The following is a 21,123-nucleotide window of genomic DNA, read 5'->3' as shown; positions in this document are numbered from 1 at the left end:
TTAGAACTGTTCTGTCGGTTGGCCTTGGAAGAGCGGAAATTCGACTCGGCGCAAGAGTGTATCCAAAGTCAACATGGACTCAGATGTCATGTCAGATCCCGCTTTCAGCCTAGGCGAGGAATCTGACGGCTATGTTCCTCAGAAGGTGAGCGTTCAAGTCATGCGAATCGAAGAGGGGGAGGGTCTACCAGTTGTACCGGCTGTTCTGTTCGGCTGCCAGCTGCAATGACAATATTCGAAGCCGTCTGCTTGCGTTTTAATCTTTGTCACACTCCGTATACCTCCCTGAACACTTGCAACACCCAACATGAATATATTAGGACCAAACCCGTCACCGGGCCTGTACCCTGGCGCAAAGCCAATTCAGACATTCACGGCCAGATTGCTAACAGCTCCCAATCAGAAGTCAAAGCCCAAGGCGGCGGCAAAACCGCCCGCGAAGGCCACGGGCAAGAAACTGACACAAACTACCTTGAAGACAACGAAGGCACCAGCAAAAAGACCGAAACCAGACAGCGACGATGAAGATTCCTTGGGAGGCAGTTCGTCAGGCTTTTCGCATACCCCGCCGAGTTCCAAAAAGCAGAAGAAGGCGCCGCCGCCAAAGAAATCTGGCGGTGTCCCTCTTGCAGAGGTTGAGAACGATAGTGTGCTCATTGATGTTCCACCAACCAAACCGACATCAAAGTCGTCAAAAACCGCCACTGAGATGTATCAAAAGCTCACACAACTTGAACACATCATCAAGCGACCTGACACGTATATCGGATCTGTCGAGAAGACGGACCAGCAGATGTGGGTGTACAACAAGGAAACATCACAGATGGTGTACAAGAACATAAGCTTCGTCCCAGGTTTCTACAAAATCTTTGATGAAATCATGGTCAACGCGGCCGACAACTCGCAGCGTGAGGGTAGTGGGATGACCTACATGAAAGTCAACATAAATCGAGCAACTGGAGAGATTAGTGTTGAAAACAACGGCAAAGGCATCCCAATCGTAATTCATGAAAAGGAGAAGATCTACATCCCCGAAATGATTTTCGGACACCTCTTGGCAGGTTCCAATTTCGACGATAATGAGAAAAAGACTGTTGGTGGACGCAACGGTTATGGTGCTAAGCTTTGTAACGTATTCAGCCAGGAATTCACTGTGGAGTGTCAAGATTCTGGTAATGGCAAGAGATATAAACAGACATGGACGGACAACATGCAGAAGATGCAAAAGGCAAAGATCACCTCAAACAAATCTGCAGACTTTGTCCGCATTACCTTCAAACCGGACTACGATCGGTTCGGAATGCCAGAAGGCATTGATGATGACCTAGAAGCTCTCCTCTACCGTCGAGTGTACGACATGGCGGGAACGGTCCATGGTGTCAAGGTATACTTGAATGGTGAGCAAATCAAGCTCAAGGATTTCAAAGCGTATTGTGATCTCTACGCAAAGTCTATCGCCGCCGAGAGAACCGCAGAAGAAGGTGGCACTCCCACCTGCACCGTTGAGATCGACAAGGACAAGTCCCATCCTCGGTGGGAGGTTGCTTTCACAGTGTCTGATGGAACCTTTCAACAAGTATCATTCGTCAACTCTATCGCGACGACCACGGGAGGTACTCATGTCAACTACATTGCTGACCAAATCACGGGGTCGCTCTTAAAGGCGCTTGATAAAAAGAAGAAAGGCCATAGCCTTAAGCAAAGTCATCTTCGAAACCACATTTTTATTTTCATTAACTGCTTTATCGAGAATCCGGCTTTCAACTCTCAGACAAAAGAGCAGATGACAACCAAAGTGAGCCAGTTTGGTAGCAAATGCGTTCTCGGTGACAATTTCCTAAAAGCGATCGCGAAATCAGATGCTATCGAGAACATCATGGATTTTGCTCAAAAGAAAGCTGACAAGATGCTGTCCAAAAGCGATGGAAGCAAGAGAGCAAGAGTTAGCAATGCAAAGCTCGTTGAAGCTAACTTGGCAGGCACCCGGCGCGGCCATGAGTGCACCCTTATTCTCACCGAGGGTGATTCTGCCAAGGGCCTTGCTGTCTCTGGAAGAGCTATTCTCGACCCTGACAAAATTGGTGTTTTCCCCCTTCGAGGTAAACTACTTAATGTTCGAGACGCTTCACTCGATCAAATCACCAAGAACCAAGAAATTCAGAATATCAAGCAATTCCTGGGCTTAAAACATAAACAAGTATACACGGACACAAAGAGTCTTCGTTATGGTCATCTTATGATCATGACTGATCAGGATCATGACGGTAGTCACATTAAGGGCCTCCTTATTAACTTTCTTCAAGTTCAGTTCCCCTCATTACTGAAAATCCCCCAGTTCCTGCAAGAATTCATCACGCCCATTGTCAAGGTCTGGCAAGGACCCGACCCGAAAAAGCCCCTGAGACTCAAATCCTTCTTCACTCAACCACAATACGACGAATGGAAGGAGTCGCACAAGGCAGAGTTGTCGAGATGGCAGTCCAAGTACTTCAAGGGATTGGGAACAAGTTCCAATGAAGATGCCCAAGTGTACTTCACCAACCTTGATAATCATTTGAAAGAGTTCGAGGTCATGAAGTCGGAAGAAGCTGAACTTTTTGACCTTGTCTTCTCAAAAAAGAAGGCAGATGCTCGAAAAGAATGGCTTGGCAATTTCATCCCGGGCACTTTCTTAGATCACTCTATGAAAGAAATCACTTACACAGACTTTGTTAGCAAGGAACTTATTCTATTCAGCATGGCTGATAACTTGCGTTCAATACCATCCGTAATTGATGGTTTAAAACCCGGACAACGAAAGGTTTTATACGCGTGTTTTAAACGAAACCTGACCAAGGATAAGAAGGTTGTGGAACTTGCTGGTTATGTCTCTGAGCACACGGCGTACCACCATGGTGAAGCTTCCTTGCAACAGACTATCATTGGTTTGGCGCAGAACTTTGTCGGCTCCAATAATATCAACATCCTGGAACCTAGCGGTAACTTTGGTTCTCGTCTTGCTGGTGGCTCCGATGCTGCCAGTCCCCGTTACACCTTTACGCGATTAGCTCCATTTGCAAAGAAGATCTTTTCTCCGCTGGACGAAGCCTGTTTAAAGCATCAGTATGAAGACGGCAAGCGTATTGAACCCGAGGTTTATTCACCTATTCTGCCCATGGTTCTTGTCAATGGCGCTGACGGTATTGGAACTGGATGGAGCACAACAATCCCAAACTACCATCCAGCAGATATTGTAAAGAACTTAAAGCGCCGTATGGGTCGTTTAGATGAAGATGGTGCTGAGGAGAAGCCTTTCGAGACAATGACTCCCTGGTTTCGAGGTTGGAAGGGCAATCCCGAAGCAGCTGGTCCTGATAGGTATAAGTTCAACGGTATCGCCTCCCAAAATGACCAGAACCCCAATGAAATACTCATTACGGAATTGCCAATTCGCATGTGGACAGACGACTTCAAAGCAAAGCTTGAAAAAGTTATCAGCGGTAACGATGGTCCTACATGGATCAAGGACTACAAGGAGTTTAACGACCACAAGACCGTTCACTTTGAGATTATGGTGGACGAGAAGCACTTGCCCAAGATTCTTGAAGAGGGATTGCTTGAGCGGTTCAAGCTCACTAAGCAAGTTGCTACCTCAAACTTGGTTGCTTTTGATACGAGGGGTCAAATCCGAAAGTATGAAAAAGTTGAGGACATTTTGGAAGAATACTACGTCCACAGACTTCAGATGTACCATGACCGAAAGCAATACTGGCTTCAAGTCTATGACAACGACCTCGAAAAACTGAAAAATCAGTATCGGTTTATCAAAGAAATTATTGATGGGGAGCTGATTGTGGGTAGGAAGAAGAAGGCCGTGCTTGTATCAGAGCTTCGTGATTGCAAATATAAAGCCTTTCCGCCCGGAGGCCAGAAACAAAAGACAGCGGACGATGAACCGGACGAGTCTGACAATGAAGATGACGACGACGATGACAAGGCCACAGCGGCTGGTGCTCATGACTATGATTATCTCCTCTCGGTCAGTTTACTAAGAGGCACATGTACCGTAAAGTCTATTTGAATATCTCTCTAACTAAAAATCTCACTACTAGATGCCAATTTGGTCGCTTACTCAGGAACGACTTGACAAGCTAAAGGATGCTATCAACAAAAAGAAGGACGATATCGAGGGTCTATCCGCCAAGAGTGAAAAGGACCTTTGGTCTGCAGATCTAGATGATTTCATGACTGAGTGGGACGCTCAAGTTGCTCTCGAGCAAGAACTTCAGACCAAGATCCGCCGTATGGGGCGACGTGAGTCCAAGAAGATTGGTGCAGGCCGCAACCGCAAGGGCAAGGGTGACGACGACTACGAGCCGGAAAAGAAATCCAAGGGCAAGGGCAAGGGCAAGGCAGCGGCGGCAAAGGCAGCACCAAAAGTTAAGACCGAGACCAAGAGCGCTCAACGATTCGCTGACATGTTCGGCACAAAGACGAAGAAGGAACCAAAGGATGATGTAGTAGACTTGTCTGATAATTTCTCCGACGATGACTTTGCAGCCCTTAGCAGAAACAAGCCTTCGTCTGCAAGGGTGACAGAGTTGTCCCAATCTGCTTCACAGTCACAAGCCGAAGAACCAGAAGTTCCCCGGCCTACCAAGAGGGCAGCCGCTTCTAAAGCGAAGACGTTGTTCGAAGTCTCTTCTGACAGTGAGGTAGAAGATGTTGAAATGATTGGGGATATTGGATCTATGGTAAAGGGAATCGGCAAGCCTGCTGGCGACAAGAGCGGACGACTAAGCTTATATGCCATGAATCGACCAGAATCCAGCCAAGGCAATAGTGGCTCCAGCAGTCTACAGAAACTGAAAACAAAAGCATCCAAGTCCTCGATGGATATTGACAGCCACGATGAGACCAACTACGAGATGCTAGCAAAGTCATCCCCTCACAAGATCAAAGATGAGGAGGATGCAGCTCAAGACTCGGACGATGAGCTGGCAGTAACTGCGGCCTCTTCAACTACTGACACTGGCTTGGCTGCGGTCAAGAAGGCTCGCGCTAAGCCCGCAACTTCCAAGGCCAAGGCCAAACCGGAGACAAAGCCCAGGGCGAAAGCTGCACCGAAAGCCACGACGCTGTCACCTGCAGCCAAGGCTTATGCGGCTAAGAAGAAAACCATTGGTGTCAAGAAGATTGCCCTAGAGGACTCGGAGGACGAGGTGGATGAGCCCCCATCACCCGTGTCGAAACCCAAACCCGCAGCTCGTGGTCGGCCTGGTCGGGCTGCCGCGGCCAAACGACCAGTCATTGTGGATGAGGACTCATCGTTGATGCAAGATGAGAGTGACGATCCGTTTGAGATGGATGACGACTGAGTGGATTTGCTTGGAAAAGATCACTTGAAGAACTTTTGATTGGACTAGAAAAGTTGTTACCAAGGGTCAGCGCATGTGCTCGAGGGCCAAGTAGATGTTAGAAAGGCGGACGGACTACGCAGGCCGGTTGGGATAGCCTTGGGGCGTTGGTCGGATACACTGTATTTTGCTACATATTTCTCTATTTCAAGCTTTGCTGAATTGACGACTTTCTGACGGACGAAATACATGCTGTTTGTGTTCGAGTGCTTCGTGACTGTCTAGCTTCGGTCTGGCAACTGGTGTTTAGATTTAACCACTACAAGGCAGGTAGGTCATGGTCTATTGGGTGGGGTGTTATCGATAAGTCTTCGAGGGGTCAACGTGGGGTCGACTACGATAGCTACACTTGATAGCTTCCCATTTCAACTTTGTTATCGATGCTGCATCTATCAACACCCGCCATTTGACGCCATTTCTTCAACAGGAAGCCCTTCTGGGGTCCCCATTACGCGAAATGGCATCAACAGACGAGCCTCAATCCCTCCGCACAGCCTTCGAGGAAGCCGAATCCAAACGACGCCTCCTCGAGTCCTCCCCCGACGCAACATCCCCCACCTATGCCTCTGATCTCAACTCTGTCCTCGCCCTCTACGCCCGCGTGCTCGACAAAATTAGCTCCGTATCCCTCTTCTCGCCCAACGAGGGTCTTGAAGACATGGCCACTTCGTCCCTGCCCTACATCCTCGTCAACTTCACCATTGCCGAGCTCGTCCAGCGCACACCCTTTACCGTCCCTGCGCGCCGGAAGCTCGTGCTCCGCGCCGCGAGGGACGCCTACGAGCGGTTCCTGTCTCTCGCCGACGGATACGGGCTCGTCTCCGGGCCCTATGCCAAACTCCTAGAGCGGTACAGGGACGACGAGGAGCAATTTGCCGTAGTTTCGAAAACGGGCGACATGGCGAGTAAGCGGGACGCCAAGATTGCCAGCTTCAAGGCCGAGAAGGGACTCCGAGAAAAGCTGGCCCTGCTGAGGAGTGATGGCAGGTATGTCGAAAAGGACGAGGAGGCGGCGCGGGAGGTGTATCTCGCGGATGTGGCGTGGAAGATTCACCAGACCTTCCAGGGGCTGGAGGGGCTGAATCGCGAGGCGGAGATGCTGGCCATGGCGCCGGACCCGGACCCGGAGACCTCGGCGCGCCATGCGAGGGAAGAGGCGGACGATGCGAGCGTGAGGCTGGACCAGCCGTTTGGGAGGAGTGGCAGGGCTGGCGGGCCGCTGTTGTCGCGGGAGGGGAGGCCGCTGCAGCCGTTTACGCTGGTCGGGTCGAGGGCCGATCTGGCGAGGGGCGTGTTTCGGCCAGGGCATAATCTGCCCACCATGTCTATTGACGAGTATCTCGCGGAGGAGAAGAGGAGGGGGAATATCCTGGAGGGCGGCACGGATCCGCCCAGGATGGAGGTTGATGAAGATGATATGGATGCGGTGGATAGGGAGACGTATAAGGCCAGGGAGTGGGATGATTTCAAGGACGACAATAGGAGGGGCGCCGGGAATACACTCAACATGGGATAATTTATACGGGAACTTGACTATTCGTTTGTATTGCAAGGATCGTGCTGTGAATTTGGATTGGGCGTTGCAGGTGGCTAGAGGATTGATTTTATGATGGACTGATCTGCATGGCTTTGGTTTAGATAAAATACTATTTCGTCTTGTTGGATGACATTATATCTGGACTATACACATTTTCCCATGAACATTCCAAAAATCCGGACGTTTATCAATTTAAACCAACACTCCGTCCTCTATTCTCCACATGTCCTCTTCACCATTACAACACTGCCGTCGCTATCACTCTCATAGTCTGATGCAATTGGCGTCCCTTGCATATCCGCTTCAAAGTCATCCACCGCTTCAACAAGCGAATTAACTGCTTCGGCTAACTCTTGGTGACTTGCTGGAACCGCAAACCTCGCTCCGTCGTAGTCGCTTTCAGCTGTTTGAAACGATTCCGTCTTGATGGATACATCTTCTGCAAGGGCCTCGTCGTCTCTGTACACGATCGACATATCGCCATGGAAATCAATAGTGCCACTGATAGGGGTGCTAGTTACTTCCATGGCGAAAATATCGTCCACCAGGGTGTCGCTAATGCTGGGCGGCGCAGAAGGGATAGTATGCCCTGTGTGGTAAGCAGGTCCGGGGCCATTTGCTCCCATGTCGGTAGAAGGTATGCATGATTCGAACACACCGCCCGTGCCATCGTTGAGGCCGCCCGCCCAGAGGGGTAGGAATTTCATTTCCTCGTGATCAAGTGTCAGCAACAAGTGGCGAGTAATGTTGGCCGGGGGTTCGATTTCATGACGGACCCAAGAGCGTGTGAGGGGTTGCATGGCATGTTTGACTTGTTGTTCCATCTCTAGTAATGCCACAATGGGAAGCCTGATTCTGAAAACGGGGCTTGCATTCTTGTCGATTTCCCCATTAACAATGACTTGCCACTCTGGCCTGTCGATCAAATCCGGGTGCTTCGAAACGAGCCACTCTAGAGAAGCTTGGAAATTGTCTAGCAGCGCGGGAATTGACGGTTCTTGGACGTCCCTTTTATCAGGATGTGGATCGGTAAAGAAATTCGCATGGCATCGATCGCTCATTTCATTATATATAAAAGGACACAAGAGCTTTTGCGGTGGATTAAACCGTACCAAGATTTGCCCCAACTCATCAAAGTCCATTGGGTGCACATAAGTGGCACGATCAATGTCCATACCCATGAGGAATGGGGAGCTGGTACCAAAGGACTCTGCACTCAGACTGTACTTGCGGCCGATAACAAACCTAAGCTGAGTCATGAGACGGTTCAAATGGTCAAGTGCATTGCTGAAATCACTGCTGCCGGGGTTTTCACCAGGCTGTTGCGTTGAAAGGAGAGCCTCCAATGATCTCAACTTGCCCCATTCCCCAATAGCCCAACGGTCAAAAAGATCTGGACTTTGAAGCTCTAGATTGGTTCTTGTTACTCTCTCAACCAGAGTTCGAGAAGCATGTTGTATCAGATTGCTCAGTTCGTCACTGCATTCGCCAATGCGTCTTCCAAATATGGTTGTTCTGGCCCGCCTCGGGAGAGAGCCGTGATCCGTGGCTGCCTCTTCCAGGGCCATTTCGTTGACAAGGATACGAAAAGCGGTTTGTGTTACTTCTTGAAGCCGGAGATCATATCCGATTTTGAGAGCCTCCTCGGGTAATACTTCAATAAAACGAGCATTGCGATCGTGCAGCATCCACTGGGCTACTTTGTCGCGGACGACTGAAGTGCAGTCGAGGATCTTTGCTACAGCAACCATTGTCCACATGCGAGCAGCAGAATCCATCGATATTTCTCTCCCTTCTAGTAAGATAAGTAAACGTATGATGCCGTTTCTGTGTCTGATGGGACAATAATCAGGAATCTGGCGAAATTCTGGAGTTTCGTATAACTTGTCTTTGTCTTGAGCCTTCATTCTCATCAATGTAAGCGGCGTTGGTGGAAGCAATACACCCGCTCCTAAAGATTTAGGCTTTCTTGTCCCAGTACTGTCATATTTGTCGTCTTCGTCAGAATCAAAGCCTAGGTAGGAGGATGCTTGTCTCTTGCAACAACAAATATCATCATGGCCTGCTACAAGCCCAATTTCCGCTCCATGAAAACGATAGGATGTCCACCAGTTCATGATTCCAGGAGTCAGAGATACCTCTGTCATCTGGAATACCAGTTCGTCTCCTTCGGACGGAGGAGTGAGATCGAGCAAGTATTTCACGCCGTCAGGAAGTTTATTGACCAACTTTCGTCGTCTTTGAACACGGAACTGGTAAGAAGGACCAAGCATGGCGGCAAATTTAGTCGACCCGGTGGCCAAGAGTTTCTTAGAATGGACTAGAAATTTCTGAGATTTAAAGACAATGTTATCGCAGTCGGCCAACTTGCGCGTGTCTTTTGGTATATTTGGCAAATCAACGAAGATCAGGGTATCTCCTTGGCAAAGTTCAAACTCAACGGCATGAAGCATATATAAATCCGTATTTCTAGCCGATTCGTAGTCCGCAAAAGTCATGGCATGCTTAGCCAACCTTCTTCCTTCCGGAGGTATATTGAATGTGGTGTCATGAATGCCATGTTCGAGCCCAGGCACATTGGGGTAGATTATGACTGGCGGAGGGCAAGGAAATGGTGAGAGCGGGGGGTCGATTGTTTCGATGAAGGAAGATTCTTCTTCAGAAGTTTCAGTTGTATCCTTGGCCATACTGTCTGACCTAGAGTCTATCAACGGCCAAGGAATGGGCGGTGGAGCATTTGCTTGATTAAGTTGTGACATTTTACTGGCCGTGGTGATAATTTTGTAAAGGAAACAAGACTCTGAGATGCTCTAGTGATTTCCAGCAAATGTGGCGGGCTGTCCGTGAGAGACTTGACTTGCTGCTTCCTACTTGCAGATTTCAAATCTAAATTTCGAATGAAACAGTGATCGGGCGCTTCGGTGTTACAAGGAACGAATCGACGCGGCCTAGTCTTACGCAATGACCCGAGAAGACGTAGGAACGACAATTCAAGTGCCGCGGAAGCCAGATTATGATGCGAGACAGAAGTCGACCGACGCGTTCGATAAGATTTGAACAGGGTTGAAGGAGACATGCAGTTGACCTACAGCCAGCGGTCAGCAGCACAGCTCAAATGCTGACCATCCACTGGTGACACACCAACCAAGAAGAGGTCTATGACTGGCTTTGGGTCGTTGCCTAGATATTGCGACCCAAGGCAATCAACCAACAGCTCCAGGGCCGGCATTGGTGCTTGCGGGGTTCATAAATCCGAAATTCTGAAGGGACAGCACAGGACTGAAGGCGCGGTATGCTCTTTCACCAGCTCAATCCACCAACAAAGCACCAACTTTAACGTCTTGCCTTGCTCCCGCCCGGCCAGGCTGACGCAATGTAGCAGCGAGGTAACAGCCTGGTCAAGAGCATTAGGCAAGGCAGACTAGTAAGCACCGAAGTCGATTGAGTTAGCAATGCATCCAAGTGTTTGCCTAGTCCAGGGAGGCTCGTGGTATGGCACCTACTTGTTGCACCTCATGTTGCTTCCCCTATCTGTGGCGTTGTTGGCAAATCAGTGCTTTCCACGCGTGATTGATTGTCACTCGTCGTATGCTTGATCAGGGTGTCCTCTATCTTGAGTTCAACCTCATGAATTTTGTATAGCACCAGAGCACCACATCGATTTCCTGGGTGATTTGTATTCGGCTTTTTCTTGGGTTCGCGGCCGTCATCTTGCAACATCAGGACCGTCTGGACAGTTTCTGTGAAAAGAAGACAACACAGGGGGGGGACTGGTGAGACGCTCCTTCCCTCATGACCCACGTGTGGACAGGCGACTTGCTATCGGCTTCGAGTCCCCGCCACGACGAAGACAGATTTCCAACATGCAACGGAGGGAGAATGGTCTTCTGGCCAAATTAAGACAGAAGGCTATCAAACAATATTTACTACATGTTGGTGAGCACTTGCCGAATACTAAATATTTCCTGCCACAGACTGTGGCACTGGAATCTAAGAGCTAAATCTCATACATCTTGAATTGAGCTAGCAGGCCTGTTGGGCTACCTGTTATCTCAAACACACAGTAACATCTATGTCTGTGAGTTAGTTTCCTCTGCACTTCCCCGTGAAGATTCGCATCATCATTGCGCTTGAGACAGCTACCCGACAATACGGTCAATTGCCAGTTATGATGGATATCAATAGTAGCTCCTGCATGCAGGTGCTAAGGACGAGGCAGAGAGGCTTAAGAGAGGCTTGGTTGATTTGACGGAGATGGAAAATAGACAACGGCATCCTACACAAAACCAGCTAAAGCTTATCGGCGATAGCTTGTAGCAGCAGTTTTTGTACTTCATGGAACCCGGGACATATCTGTACTCTCCCTTTATAGTTATCAATGACTGCATAGTATAGTCAAGCCTGGCAACTCGAACTGCACTGCCTAATTTCAGTGTAGCCACCCAGGGAGCCGTCACCCCTAGACCAAAACACTCAAGCTAAAATACATAACGAAAATTAGGATTCTCTTTATCCGTCAGATCCTCCCACGCATGCAACATTCGCCCGTCGCGAGCCTCCTGCACGCCAGCCGCTGCCAACTGATCCCGTTCATGGTTCTGGCGCACAAGGTAAACTCGCAGAGCGATAATCACAATGACCAACAGACTATAGCAGCCAAGGTGAGTAGCAAAAGCGATAAAGTATCGAGGCGCGTTCCACCATAAAAATACTTGAGGCCCTAGGCACAAGCCAGCGTTAGCAAGGGCATTTAACTCTCCAGTACACTGAACAATTAATTAGCTTACCTATTGCGTTTCCCGTAGCCCAGATAATGAAGTTCAAGGCAACCGCAACAGTCTTCTTTGTCTGTCCCGCAATATTTCGCGATAACATGGACAGGGCCAAAGTTTGAGCGGCCCAGAAGGACATGGTGATGTTGTAACAAACAACAAGTCCAATCTTCTGACTTTTCGTGTCCAAGGGAACAGTCATGAGGCAGATGGTTCCAATAAACGATCTGTAGGGAAAAAAGGGAAGTCAGAAAAAAAAAGTTTTATTGCTTCTTTCAAACGGGGGTGTCCTTACGGAATAACAAACGCTCCCATCACGTATAGGTTCTGATTCGTCTTCTTCACCAGCCACGACGAGCCCAGCAGCACAATGATGATGTAAAAGCCCAACACCATGGCCAGCAGCTGCGTCTCCAAAACAGAGAATCCCATACTCTGAATCACGATGCCCTGAAACGCGCCGAGACCAGAAGTCGGCAGCGTTGTGCAAAGTTGAATCAGACAATACCCCCAAACTTGAGGATCCGTCAGGCCCTCCATGAACTGCTCCCTCTTCCACTGTCGGTTCTGCATGCCGGTCTGGTTGTCGCGGACTCTCTCGACCATGAGGTGTTTCTCCTTCTCGGTGAAGCACTTGGCTCGCATGGGCGAATCGGGCATCCACCACATGACGAAGACGCCAAAGAGGACAGAGACGACCCCGTAGACGAGGAACAGCCACTGCCAGGACTTGAGAGGACCGGTCTTGATGAGGCTGAAGCAGTATGCTAGCAGGCCGCCGACGATTTGCTGCGCCCCGTTCATCATGTACCTGACACGGATTGGGAAGCCGCCTTAACTTGCGCTCGCTTTGTGCCAGGAAGAGGACTATGAGACGAAGACGTACCAGTAGGTCACTCGAGATGCTTGCTCCTCTCGCCTATACCACATGGCAGAGAGCACAACGAATGTTGGCTGGCAGACGGACTCGAAGAGGCCGAGCAATGTACGCACAGCGACGAGGCCAGCAAAGTTGCTGCAAGCGGCCGTGGACGCCAGCACCGTGCCCCAGGCCATGATGTTGAAACCCAGGTATTTGGCGATGGGCACCCGGGCAATGATGTAGTTTTGGGGGTATTCGACGATTAGGATCGTGAGGAAGACGCAGGTGGTTAACCAGTTGTACTGCAGAACCCCGAGTGCTTAGCAAATTCATCCTGGCAACTCATCCCAGAGGGCAAAAACGTACATCTTGTTTGCTCAGGTGCGTATCGTCTCGGATGCCCATGATGGAGGCAAATGACATGGTGCCCTTGTCAATGGCTTGCAGGAAGTACGTCGATATCATGACGGCCAGGATGCGCCGATCTATTTTGCGCCGCAGCTCATGGTTCTTCTCTGGAGTTATTGTAATCCTGGCGTCGGAGATGTACTTGGCGAGCTCTTTGTCAACCCGCCCGTAGTCGGTTTGATCCTTTACAACACGGTCATCGACCGAGGCCGTAGAGACACCGTCTTTGTTTTGAGTCGCCTTTTGGGGCGCCATCTTGTCCCTGTCCCTGCCTTGAGAAAGAAGAAAAGAAACCGCTTCAATTAAATGGCGAGGCGTGGCCTTGGGTTTGTTCAGCTCCACGAGAGAGCGTATTCGAAAAGGGCGGATACCAAAAGACGAGGATGAGGCAGACCATCATTTTATCTCGAGATAGATGATAATAGCAGTCACCATCTCCAACGGTCCAACCGGGTTTAATCGAATCCGGGGTCAAGATCAGACGCACTTCCCCACGGGGAGCTGCCATCAACTGACAATGTCAAAGTCAAGAAACAAATCAAGGCCCCATTGGGCTCTGCTCTGTCGCCGTGACATATGCCGAGAACACGGCGAGTGCAGACTTGATGGACTGGGTGATCCCTGGTAATATTCCACCAATTATTTCAAGAAGCGCGCTAGGAAGTGTCTGGTCACCGGTGGGATCACACCGCATCTCGAGGCATTTTCTCCTCCTCGTTTAAACTATTGATTTTCGGCCTGCGGGAGAGGTTAGCCCAGCCAAGCTGAAGCGCTCGCGTTGAGATGGGCCGAGCCAATGCTGGTTGCCCATGATCATTGATGTTTCGTCGACGGACCATTTCAGCCCGAGAGTTGTCGGACGAGAAGATGCGAAACCAGTCATGACCCCCGGGATCCTAGTCCTTTGTCATTATCGTGTGTTTGTAAAACGACTGATTGCCTTGTTCCAAATCTTTCTCCTGGATACCAACGTTAACAAGCTGTTGAACCTCTGCAAGTTGCCTCACAACTCCATAGTCAACCTACACCGCGATCCGGAAACCACAATCTGCATCCACGATCCGGAACTACCATCATGCCACTCACAGCACACGGCTTCTCCGCCGCCGAAATCCACTCCAAGATCCAGCTCCTCATCAACGGCCTCGTCAACATCAAAGATGACACGGGCGAATTCCTCATGACCCTTGCCGACGGCCGCGTCATCGACACCAAAGGCTGGAACGACTGGGAATGGACACACGGCATCGGCCTGTACGGAATATGGAAATACTACCAAGCCACGGGAGACGCACGCCACCTCCAGATAATAGAGGACTGGTTCCGGGACCGCTTCGCAGCCGGCGGCACAACAAAGAACATCAACACCATGGCGGCCTTGCTCACGCTCGCATACGTATACGACCAGACCAGGAACCCAACCTATCTGCCGTGGTTAGACAACTGGGGCGAGTGGGCGTATCGCGATCTCGGACGCACCAAGCACGGCGGCATGCAGCACACGACGTACCTCGAGAACAACGACCAGCAGCTCTGGGACGACACGCTCATGATGACGGTCCTGCCGCTGGCCAAGATTGGTCTTGTCCTCGACCGGCCTCACTACGTGGCCGAGGCCAAGAGGCAGTTCCTGCTGCACATCCAGTACCTGTTCGACGCGAAGACGGGGCTGTTCTTCCACGGGTGGACGTTCCGCGACGGCGGGCATCATTTCGCGAGCGCCCGCTGGGCCAGGGGCAACAGCTGGTTGACGATTGGGATCCCCGAGTTTATCGAGCTGTTGGATCTGGGCCGGTCCGACGGGCCTTTGTGCAGCCACTTGCAAGCTACGCTGGCTGCGCAGTGCGAGGCTCTCAAGACACTCCAGTCGCCAAACGGGCTCTGGCGCACTCTCCTAGATGTTTCCGAGGAGGATGGGTCGTACGGCGAGTCCAGCGCCACCGCTGGCTTCGCTTTCGGCCTGTTGAAGGGCCAGCGGAAACGATATATCCAGGGAGAGTACCAGGACGTCGCGTTCAGGGCTGTGCGAGGCGTGCTAGAGAACATCAGTCCAGACGGCCAGTTGCAGAACACTTCTTTTGGAACGGGCATGGGGTCAGATTTGGAGTTTTACAAGAAGATTCCAATCACACCTATGCCTTACGGGCAGGCCATGGCGATACTGGCGTTGGTTGAGTTGTTAAACATCTTCATCTAGCAGCCCGAGATTAAAATGCTCCTCAAACATTCACTAAGCAAGGCTAACAATGTTCCAGCTCAACCCGCATCATACTTCATCACGGTTATAACCACTGCCCTTGTGACTGTCAAATGACAAGCGCCTTGCATCACATTGCTCTGCCCTCCTCTCCCACCGTATTTCAATTAAAATTCCGCCAACTCCAACCGGATTTGCTGAGCCGTATAATGACTACATGCAGTGTATATCGTCAACCTGACCACCTGAACCAAACCAACGCCTTCAAATGCTGAGCATGAGCGCCTAGAATGCCACGCCTTACCATTACCTAGCCATTATTCTGTTCACATGGAGCTACCTTTCTTTGCGAAGCCATCATCTCCGTTGTCACTCGATGAAGCCGCCACTCCCTTGCCCTTTCCCCGTGGTTCGCGCTTCATCGACAAACCTACTTTGCTCTCTTTCATGCTTCGTCGACTGACGGGTCGTTTGCCGTACACTTTCCTAGGTGTGACATCGCCCTTGCTCTTCTTCCGTCGCTCGTGCTCACTGCTAGCAATTCCTGCTTTAAAGTCGTCTCCGGACGAGTTGCGTTGCGACTGTGGTGCAGTAGAGCTATTCTTCAAATCTCGCATTTCCTTGATGACATCCGCAAAGCTCTCTTCCAGTGTTTTCATCCGTGCTAGGACCAGCCTCCCCATCCTATCACGGTCTGCAGCCTCAAGCCCTCCAGCAGCACGCATCCGGCTGTCTTTCATCAGGGCCATTGCCATTTGTGTCTGGAAGCTGCCTGCTAGCCCGGCATTGTTGTCCTCGATACCCATATTGTCAGACATGATGCTCAGATCAACTGACGACAGCCGCCTAGCTTGCCTAAGCCTGTCACGAGGGGCAAGGCTGAGCATTGCTGACTTGCTCACACCACCGCTGTCGGTCATACCACGTGGCGCTAGAATCGGTCGTGGCTTTGAACTTGATAGCTGAGGTGCTCTTCGAGGGGAGTTGTGCCGGGTTGTATGAGCGGCAGTATCTGTACCAGTAGTACGCCCGCTCGTGTTGGGTCTCCGAGAGGGGATCGCCTTGGGTGGTGAAACGGGCGGTGCAGGTTGAGGCCTAGGTTGATCCTCTGGATTGTACAGAATGGTGTTTGTTGATAATGTCCGGGCGTGGGCGCCACGTCTTGGATGTGCCTGACGAATTGTTGTTGCAGCTCTCGCAAATGATTCATGAGAAGATGCCAGTTTAGCTGATCGAGCTCCCAAAGAAGTTGTGAAATAGTCTTCGCCATCTTCCACACCATGCTTTTCAAACTGTTGGCTGCGCCCAGCGTTGGTCGCTTCATCTTCATCCTCGTCGTTTGTGACCAGTTCATCGTCACCATCTGCGTCTGTATGATCCTTGTACTCGGGCAGAATCAATTCTACCCTTGATCCACGACCCCTGGCGTTACGGAATGATGCACCAGGGTTGGACATGAAGTCTGCTGGGTCGCTCGCTGTAGATCTGACCTCGGACACTTGTCGTAGATGTGAAGAAGGTTTGTCCCAGCCAACACTCATCCTCCTTTGCCAATCAGGCACGGCCCTGCTGTCGAGCGTTGGCCAATTCGTAGGCGGCATACCCCCTTCATCGTGTTGCTCCATCCAGTTTCGGATAGCAGTCTGTGTCTTGCGTCGCTCATTTCTTCTCTGGGTGCGTAATGTTGTCGCATCCGGGACACGACGAAAAACTTCCTCAAGCGCTCGATCTTTGTGAAACCCTGCAACGGATTCCTCGCGCACACGTACATTAGGACTGAACATGGCCGTACGCTGCGCCGCATCTCCGAAAGAGATCGCCCGAGTCCGGGACCGACCGTGATTCTCAACAAGATCTGTAGGCTCAAACATGGAGGGCGCAAGCCAAAATCGTTCATACAAAAAAATCATGAACAAAACTGGGAAGTGCGTGACCTTGATAATAGTTCGATTCAGCCAGACGAAGTGTTTCAAAGGCATGCAATAGCGCAATGGCATCAGCAGCCAAGCAAATATATTGCTAGGGGCAATGTAGGAAAAGAGTGCATCATTCTTGACCATGGAGATGGTGTTGATCGCAAATACAAATCTGAGTATCTATTAGCAGCGACTCGACATGAAGAAATAGGTCTTCAGTGCTCACTGGTGTTCTTCCGTAGCATTGGAAGCAATCGCCATGAAAGAATTAGTCAAAACAGTAATAAGAATTGTTCTTCAGCGCATGTCAGCGTATGTTCTTTGTCAACACCCACGCGTTGAGCCAAGGGGCTACATACACAACCAAGAAATGACAAATAATGAGAAAAATCATCATTAATATTCTCGCCAACCAATTATATGTCGGCCACCTAACAAGTGTCAGCAATTGGTATCCTCTCGCGGGATTATAAGGGATTGGCTTACACGTCCCAGGCGGCAGGACTAAAGCCCATGAGAATCTGGAATATCTTGTAAGCAACCTCACCACCATTGCTTGCATTCTGGGATAGCGTGAAAAAGACAAAAAATCCACTGCACATGATCAAAACCAAGACGAACACAGCAGCCAGGTCCACAGCCATGAGCCGGAATGCGATTAGAAGCTGTGAAAAGTACTGATAATGATCCAAAATGCTAAAAATCCGGGGCAGAAGCAAAATAGCATTGGCGGCTAGAACGTCATAAGCCATGGCATTCCAGTGATGGGGGTCAACCAAGAATACACCATACGCTCGCATGCAGTAGTATGCTATCAACAGCACAAGGATTCCGAGATCAAAAATATTCCAAAAGCTCATGATGTAGAGAGCAAATCCTTGCTCGTTGAAGCCAACAAGCTCATCCAACATAAACCCTGCACTCCAGAACCAGAAGACCAACTCCAGCCCTGTGATCTTGACGGATCTCTGTGACAATACGGCAAGAAAGAGGCCAATCAATACAGCAAGTGATAACGTAGACAGAAAAGACCTATAACGTGGCACTCGAAGACGGGAAAGCTTGAACATGGAAGCCTGTCTAGGGTCATAGAGCATAACAGTTCTCCTTTCGGATGGAACATGGTACTGTCCTGGCTTTGCTGGAAGCGATCCAAGTAATGGGGTCCTGGAATCTGGCTTTGCAATCTCCCCATTCATACCTCCCCAGGGGCTGGGAGGTAGTTCGCGATGTAAACTGTCAGCGGAAGAATAGAAAGTAATGGCTCCGTTCCAAATGGCTTCCAGCTGTTGAATAACGACGGGATGTGCAAGAAAATGTTTAGCAGAAGCGCGGATAGCCACTTCCAATGTTGAAGTCCTTGATGCGGTCATGGCTTGTTTACTTTTGCTGTACGACTTGCCCTCTGGAAGAGGGGGCTGCGCTCCTGGGAGTCCTTGGAGGGGGTAGAAGTCGTACGCCAAGGCATCAATGAGTTCTCTGGTAGAATACTCCTTCAACAGCTTGAGAGCAAGCAATTCGCACACCTTGGCTCTGGTGTTGCTGATACCAGCATTGGCAGCATACCTTTGTCCTTCCTTGGCAAATTGCAAGCAATTTGCCATCAAGGCATATATGGTGGCCCTCGAGAAATGCTGTGTTCTAATCTGCTGCTGCATGGGTTTTACGAGGAACTGGGAGACCTGGGGAGATCGAAGTTGGTCCCATGATAGCGTTGTCTCGGTACGAGCGCTCACAATTATACGAATAGAGTGGGTAATGCTGTATATTGGCAGGGCATCTGGAGGAAGATTATGTCAATTTTGTTCAGTCGTCAGAGAAAAAAAATTCGGGAGGGGGGATTGTAAAAAAAAAAGTTTATAATGTTTGATTTCAGCAAACATCAGTCAAGGTGGCACAAGAGATGAAGGAAATCAGAATAATTACCAAGGTGTGTTGCTGAGAACAGAGGAAGGACAGGCAATGCCCGATGGCGATTGTCTTCGTCTGCCCCATGGTCGGCATCGTCCGCGTCTTCCTCTTCTTCTACTTCGTCATGTACACCGTCGGCCTCTTCGTCAAACCCAATCAGGTCTTCCTCGTTTGTATCCTCATCATCGTCATCGGCTTCGGTGAAATCCGCAGTAGCGTGGGCTCGGCCAGTAAACTGACGTTGTCGAGGGGGCCCAGACGAGGGAGAGACGGAGAGGTCATGGATATCGAGACGACGAGACCCGCGCTTGGGGCGGCGCAGGAGTGACGAGAACATGGTCTGGTATCTGGCGTCGCCTTTGGAACATTGAAGTCAGAACATCCAGCGAAGCGCCTAGTAGGATATGCTTTCCATGAGGAGCGACGGCACGATGGTGTCGCTCGCGCGAGAGGGTGGACGAGAAAAGGCGAATATGAAGGGAAGCACTGGCAGGACAGTCGCTTGGAGTCGTCAACGGTCGACATCGAAACCACGATGGGCGTTCAAGGTTGTAGCCAGCAGCGCTTGAGTGCCGCTAGCAACGGTGGAAAAACAAGTCAATACAATGCTAGGCTGGCCACTGGCGCACAGCTCTAGAGACCAGTCGGCCGGGACATGGATCCATTGAGTCAAGCCCACTGATGGCGGCCGCCAACTGGGTCCGGATGTCAGCTGGGCAAAGAGAACCACGGCGCCCCAAGCACTAGGGGACATGGCATCTCTCCAGCCACGGAGATGGTGTCCAGTTGACCATCAAATGGTATCTATTGCCATTATTCAGGGATTTGGCTTCATTCACAGCCCATTGTGTGATTACTTGAGTTGTGCGGTGCATTCTTCTGATGACACAGCCACCAGTGGCGGCTACATCACAAGTGCCTCCCGACGAGAATCTGGGTCCAATGGTGTATCCGACCACGCCAAGTGATGACACGCATACCAAGGCATAATACTAGTGCTGCAATAAATATTATGGCCAGAAGACGCGACATGCACCGCGCGCGCATGTATGTATGGCGCAGGGAAACTGGGCATGGAAGTACTACTAGCACGGAGTAGGCAGTATCAAATTGCACCAAGTTCATACGATCCCACTTCGACCTGCGAGGGGTGGACCAGCCTCGCGGGATCCCAAGTTGCAGGGCGGCCAGGGCCTCGCAAGACGTCAAGATTGTTATCAATTGCCCATTTGGTCGAAGCGATGAGTTTTTACCAGCAAGGGGGAATAGGCCAGCCGGTGGTATTGGGCCAATCGCTCGTGCAACAACTCGTCTTTCGAACATTGAGATACCACGCTCCCAGAGTTGAATCACCGCCAGTTTGAATATCCAATCAACCAACCCAAGAGGCTGCAGGCCAAACTTGCATTCTGGGCTAGTCATGCATGACCATCAAGATTGAACGCATGACACCCCCATCAGCCGTCAAGACTTGCATAAAATGCATGTGGTGGGCTGCCACATGCCCCGTCTTCAAACTTGATTGGGCCCGATAGTCAATCTGGCAGTCCTTCAATGTTCATGTTCCATGAACGCGCTTCGGCCACTCGCCCCGTGGTTCTGCGACCAGACTTCAGACCAACACGGGCTTGCTACCATCATGTACCCTTGCGGGTCGCGACATCGGGTCGGCGATCAATCATCATGTCTTGCAATACGGAGTGGTTCCTCCAAAACCCTGCGATCCAAGTTCCCGCCTATACATATGATATATCTGAAGAAGCCGCCATGTTGTTGCGACTGACGCATCTTGCATCTTGCATCTTGCATTTTTGCATTTTTGCATGGAATACTACTTCTTACGGGTTACGACTTGGGCTGCCGCTGTTGCGTCAAGCGATTGGAAGATGCCTGCCGGGTGGTTGCATTGAGGTATCTCGGCGCCAATGGAAAGGCAAAGTACCATCACCGTGAAAAGACAGGCTTGCGCCGTTGGTCGTGGAGCATCTCTGATACCCCATGAGTTGAGTGCCATAGTTGTGAATTCAGTTGTGATATATCAGTTTGTCGCCTTTGCAAATCCAACCAATACACCAAGTTGTGTGGTCTGTCCGGAAGAGCAATCGGAGCAGAATATTTGGGCTT

The 21,123-nt window shown here is 50.4% G+C and overlaps 6 protein-coding genes across 6 annotated transcripts; 3 read left to right on the top strand and 3 right to left on the bottom strand.

The window, feature by feature from the left end:
- Positions 1 to 73: 73 nt before the first annotated feature.
- Positions 74 to 5,357, top strand: TOP2 (DNA topoisomerase 2; the record flags this gene model as incomplete). Its single annotated transcript, XM_066129935.1, has 3 exons — positions 74 to 145; positions 404 to 4,018; positions 4,092 to 5,357. The coding sequence occupies 3 exons, from the start codon at positions 74 to 76 to the stop codon at positions 5,355 to 5,357; spliced, it is 4,953 nt and encodes a 1,650-aa protein (XP_065985797.1).
- Positions 5,358 to 5,853: 496 nt separating this feature from the next.
- Positions 5,854 to 6,912, top strand: G6M90_00g024210 (uncharacterized protein; the record flags this gene model as incomplete). Its single annotated transcript, XM_014692673.1, has 1 exon — positions 5,854 to 6,912. The coding sequence occupies one exon, from the start codon at positions 5,854 to 5,856 to the stop codon at positions 6,910 to 6,912; it is 1,059 nt and encodes a 352-aa protein (XP_014548159.1).
- A 233-nt stretch (positions 6,913 to 7,145) lies between these two features.
- Positions 7,146 to 9,620, bottom strand: G6M90_00g024200 (uncharacterized protein; the record flags this gene model as incomplete). The annotated part of the gene is made up of 1 exon (XM_014692674.1): positions 7,146 to 9,620. The coding sequence occupies one exon, from the start codon at positions 9,618 to 9,620 to the stop codon at positions 7,146 to 7,148; it is 2,475 nt and encodes an 824-aa protein (XP_014548160.1).
- Positions 9,621 to 11,411: 1,791 nt separating this feature from the next.
- G6M90_00g024190 (uncharacterized protein) lies at positions 11,412 to 13,230 on the bottom strand (the record flags this gene model as incomplete). The annotated part of the gene is made up of 5 exons (XM_014692675.1): positions 11,412 to 11,653; positions 11,721 to 11,932; positions 12,001 to 12,516; positions 12,592 to 12,869; positions 12,934 to 13,230. 5 exons carry the CDS (start codon positions 13,228 to 13,230, stop codon positions 11,412 to 11,414), a joined length of 1,545 nt encoding a protein of 514 aa, XP_014548161.1.
- An 820-nt stretch (positions 13,231 to 14,050) lies between these two features.
- Positions 14,051 to 15,172, top strand: yesR (Unsaturated rhamnogalacturonyl hydrolase YesR; the record flags this gene model as incomplete). Its single annotated transcript, XM_014692676.1, has 1 exon — positions 14,051 to 15,172. The coding sequence occupies one exon, from the start codon at positions 14,051 to 14,053 to the stop codon at positions 15,170 to 15,172; it is 1,122 nt and encodes a 373-aa protein (XP_014548162.1).
- A 326-nt stretch (positions 15,173 to 15,498) lies between these two features.
- On the bottom strand, positions 15,499 to 19,336 carry YVC1_1 (Calcium channel YVC1; the record flags this gene model as incomplete). Its single annotated transcript, XM_014692677.1, has 5 exons — positions 15,499 to 17,260; positions 17,315 to 17,383; positions 17,448 to 17,519; positions 17,575 to 18,868; positions 19,015 to 19,336. The coding sequence occupies 5 exons, from the start codon at positions 19,334 to 19,336 to the stop codon at positions 15,499 to 15,501; spliced, it is 3,519 nt and encodes a 1,172-aa protein (XP_014548163.1).
- Between the last annotated feature and the right edge of the window lie 1,787 nt (positions 19,337 to 21,123).

This window comes from Metarhizium brunneum, chromosome 1 (genome assembly GCF_013426205.1).
Source record: "Metarhizium brunneum chromosome 1, complete sequence".
Taxonomy (NCBI): domain Eukaryota; kingdom Fungi; phylum Ascomycota; class Sordariomycetes; order Hypocreales; family Clavicipitaceae; genus Metarhizium; species Metarhizium brunneum.
Note: the sequence above shows the minus strand (reverse complement) of the source record. Positions and strands in the feature narration are given on the sequence as shown.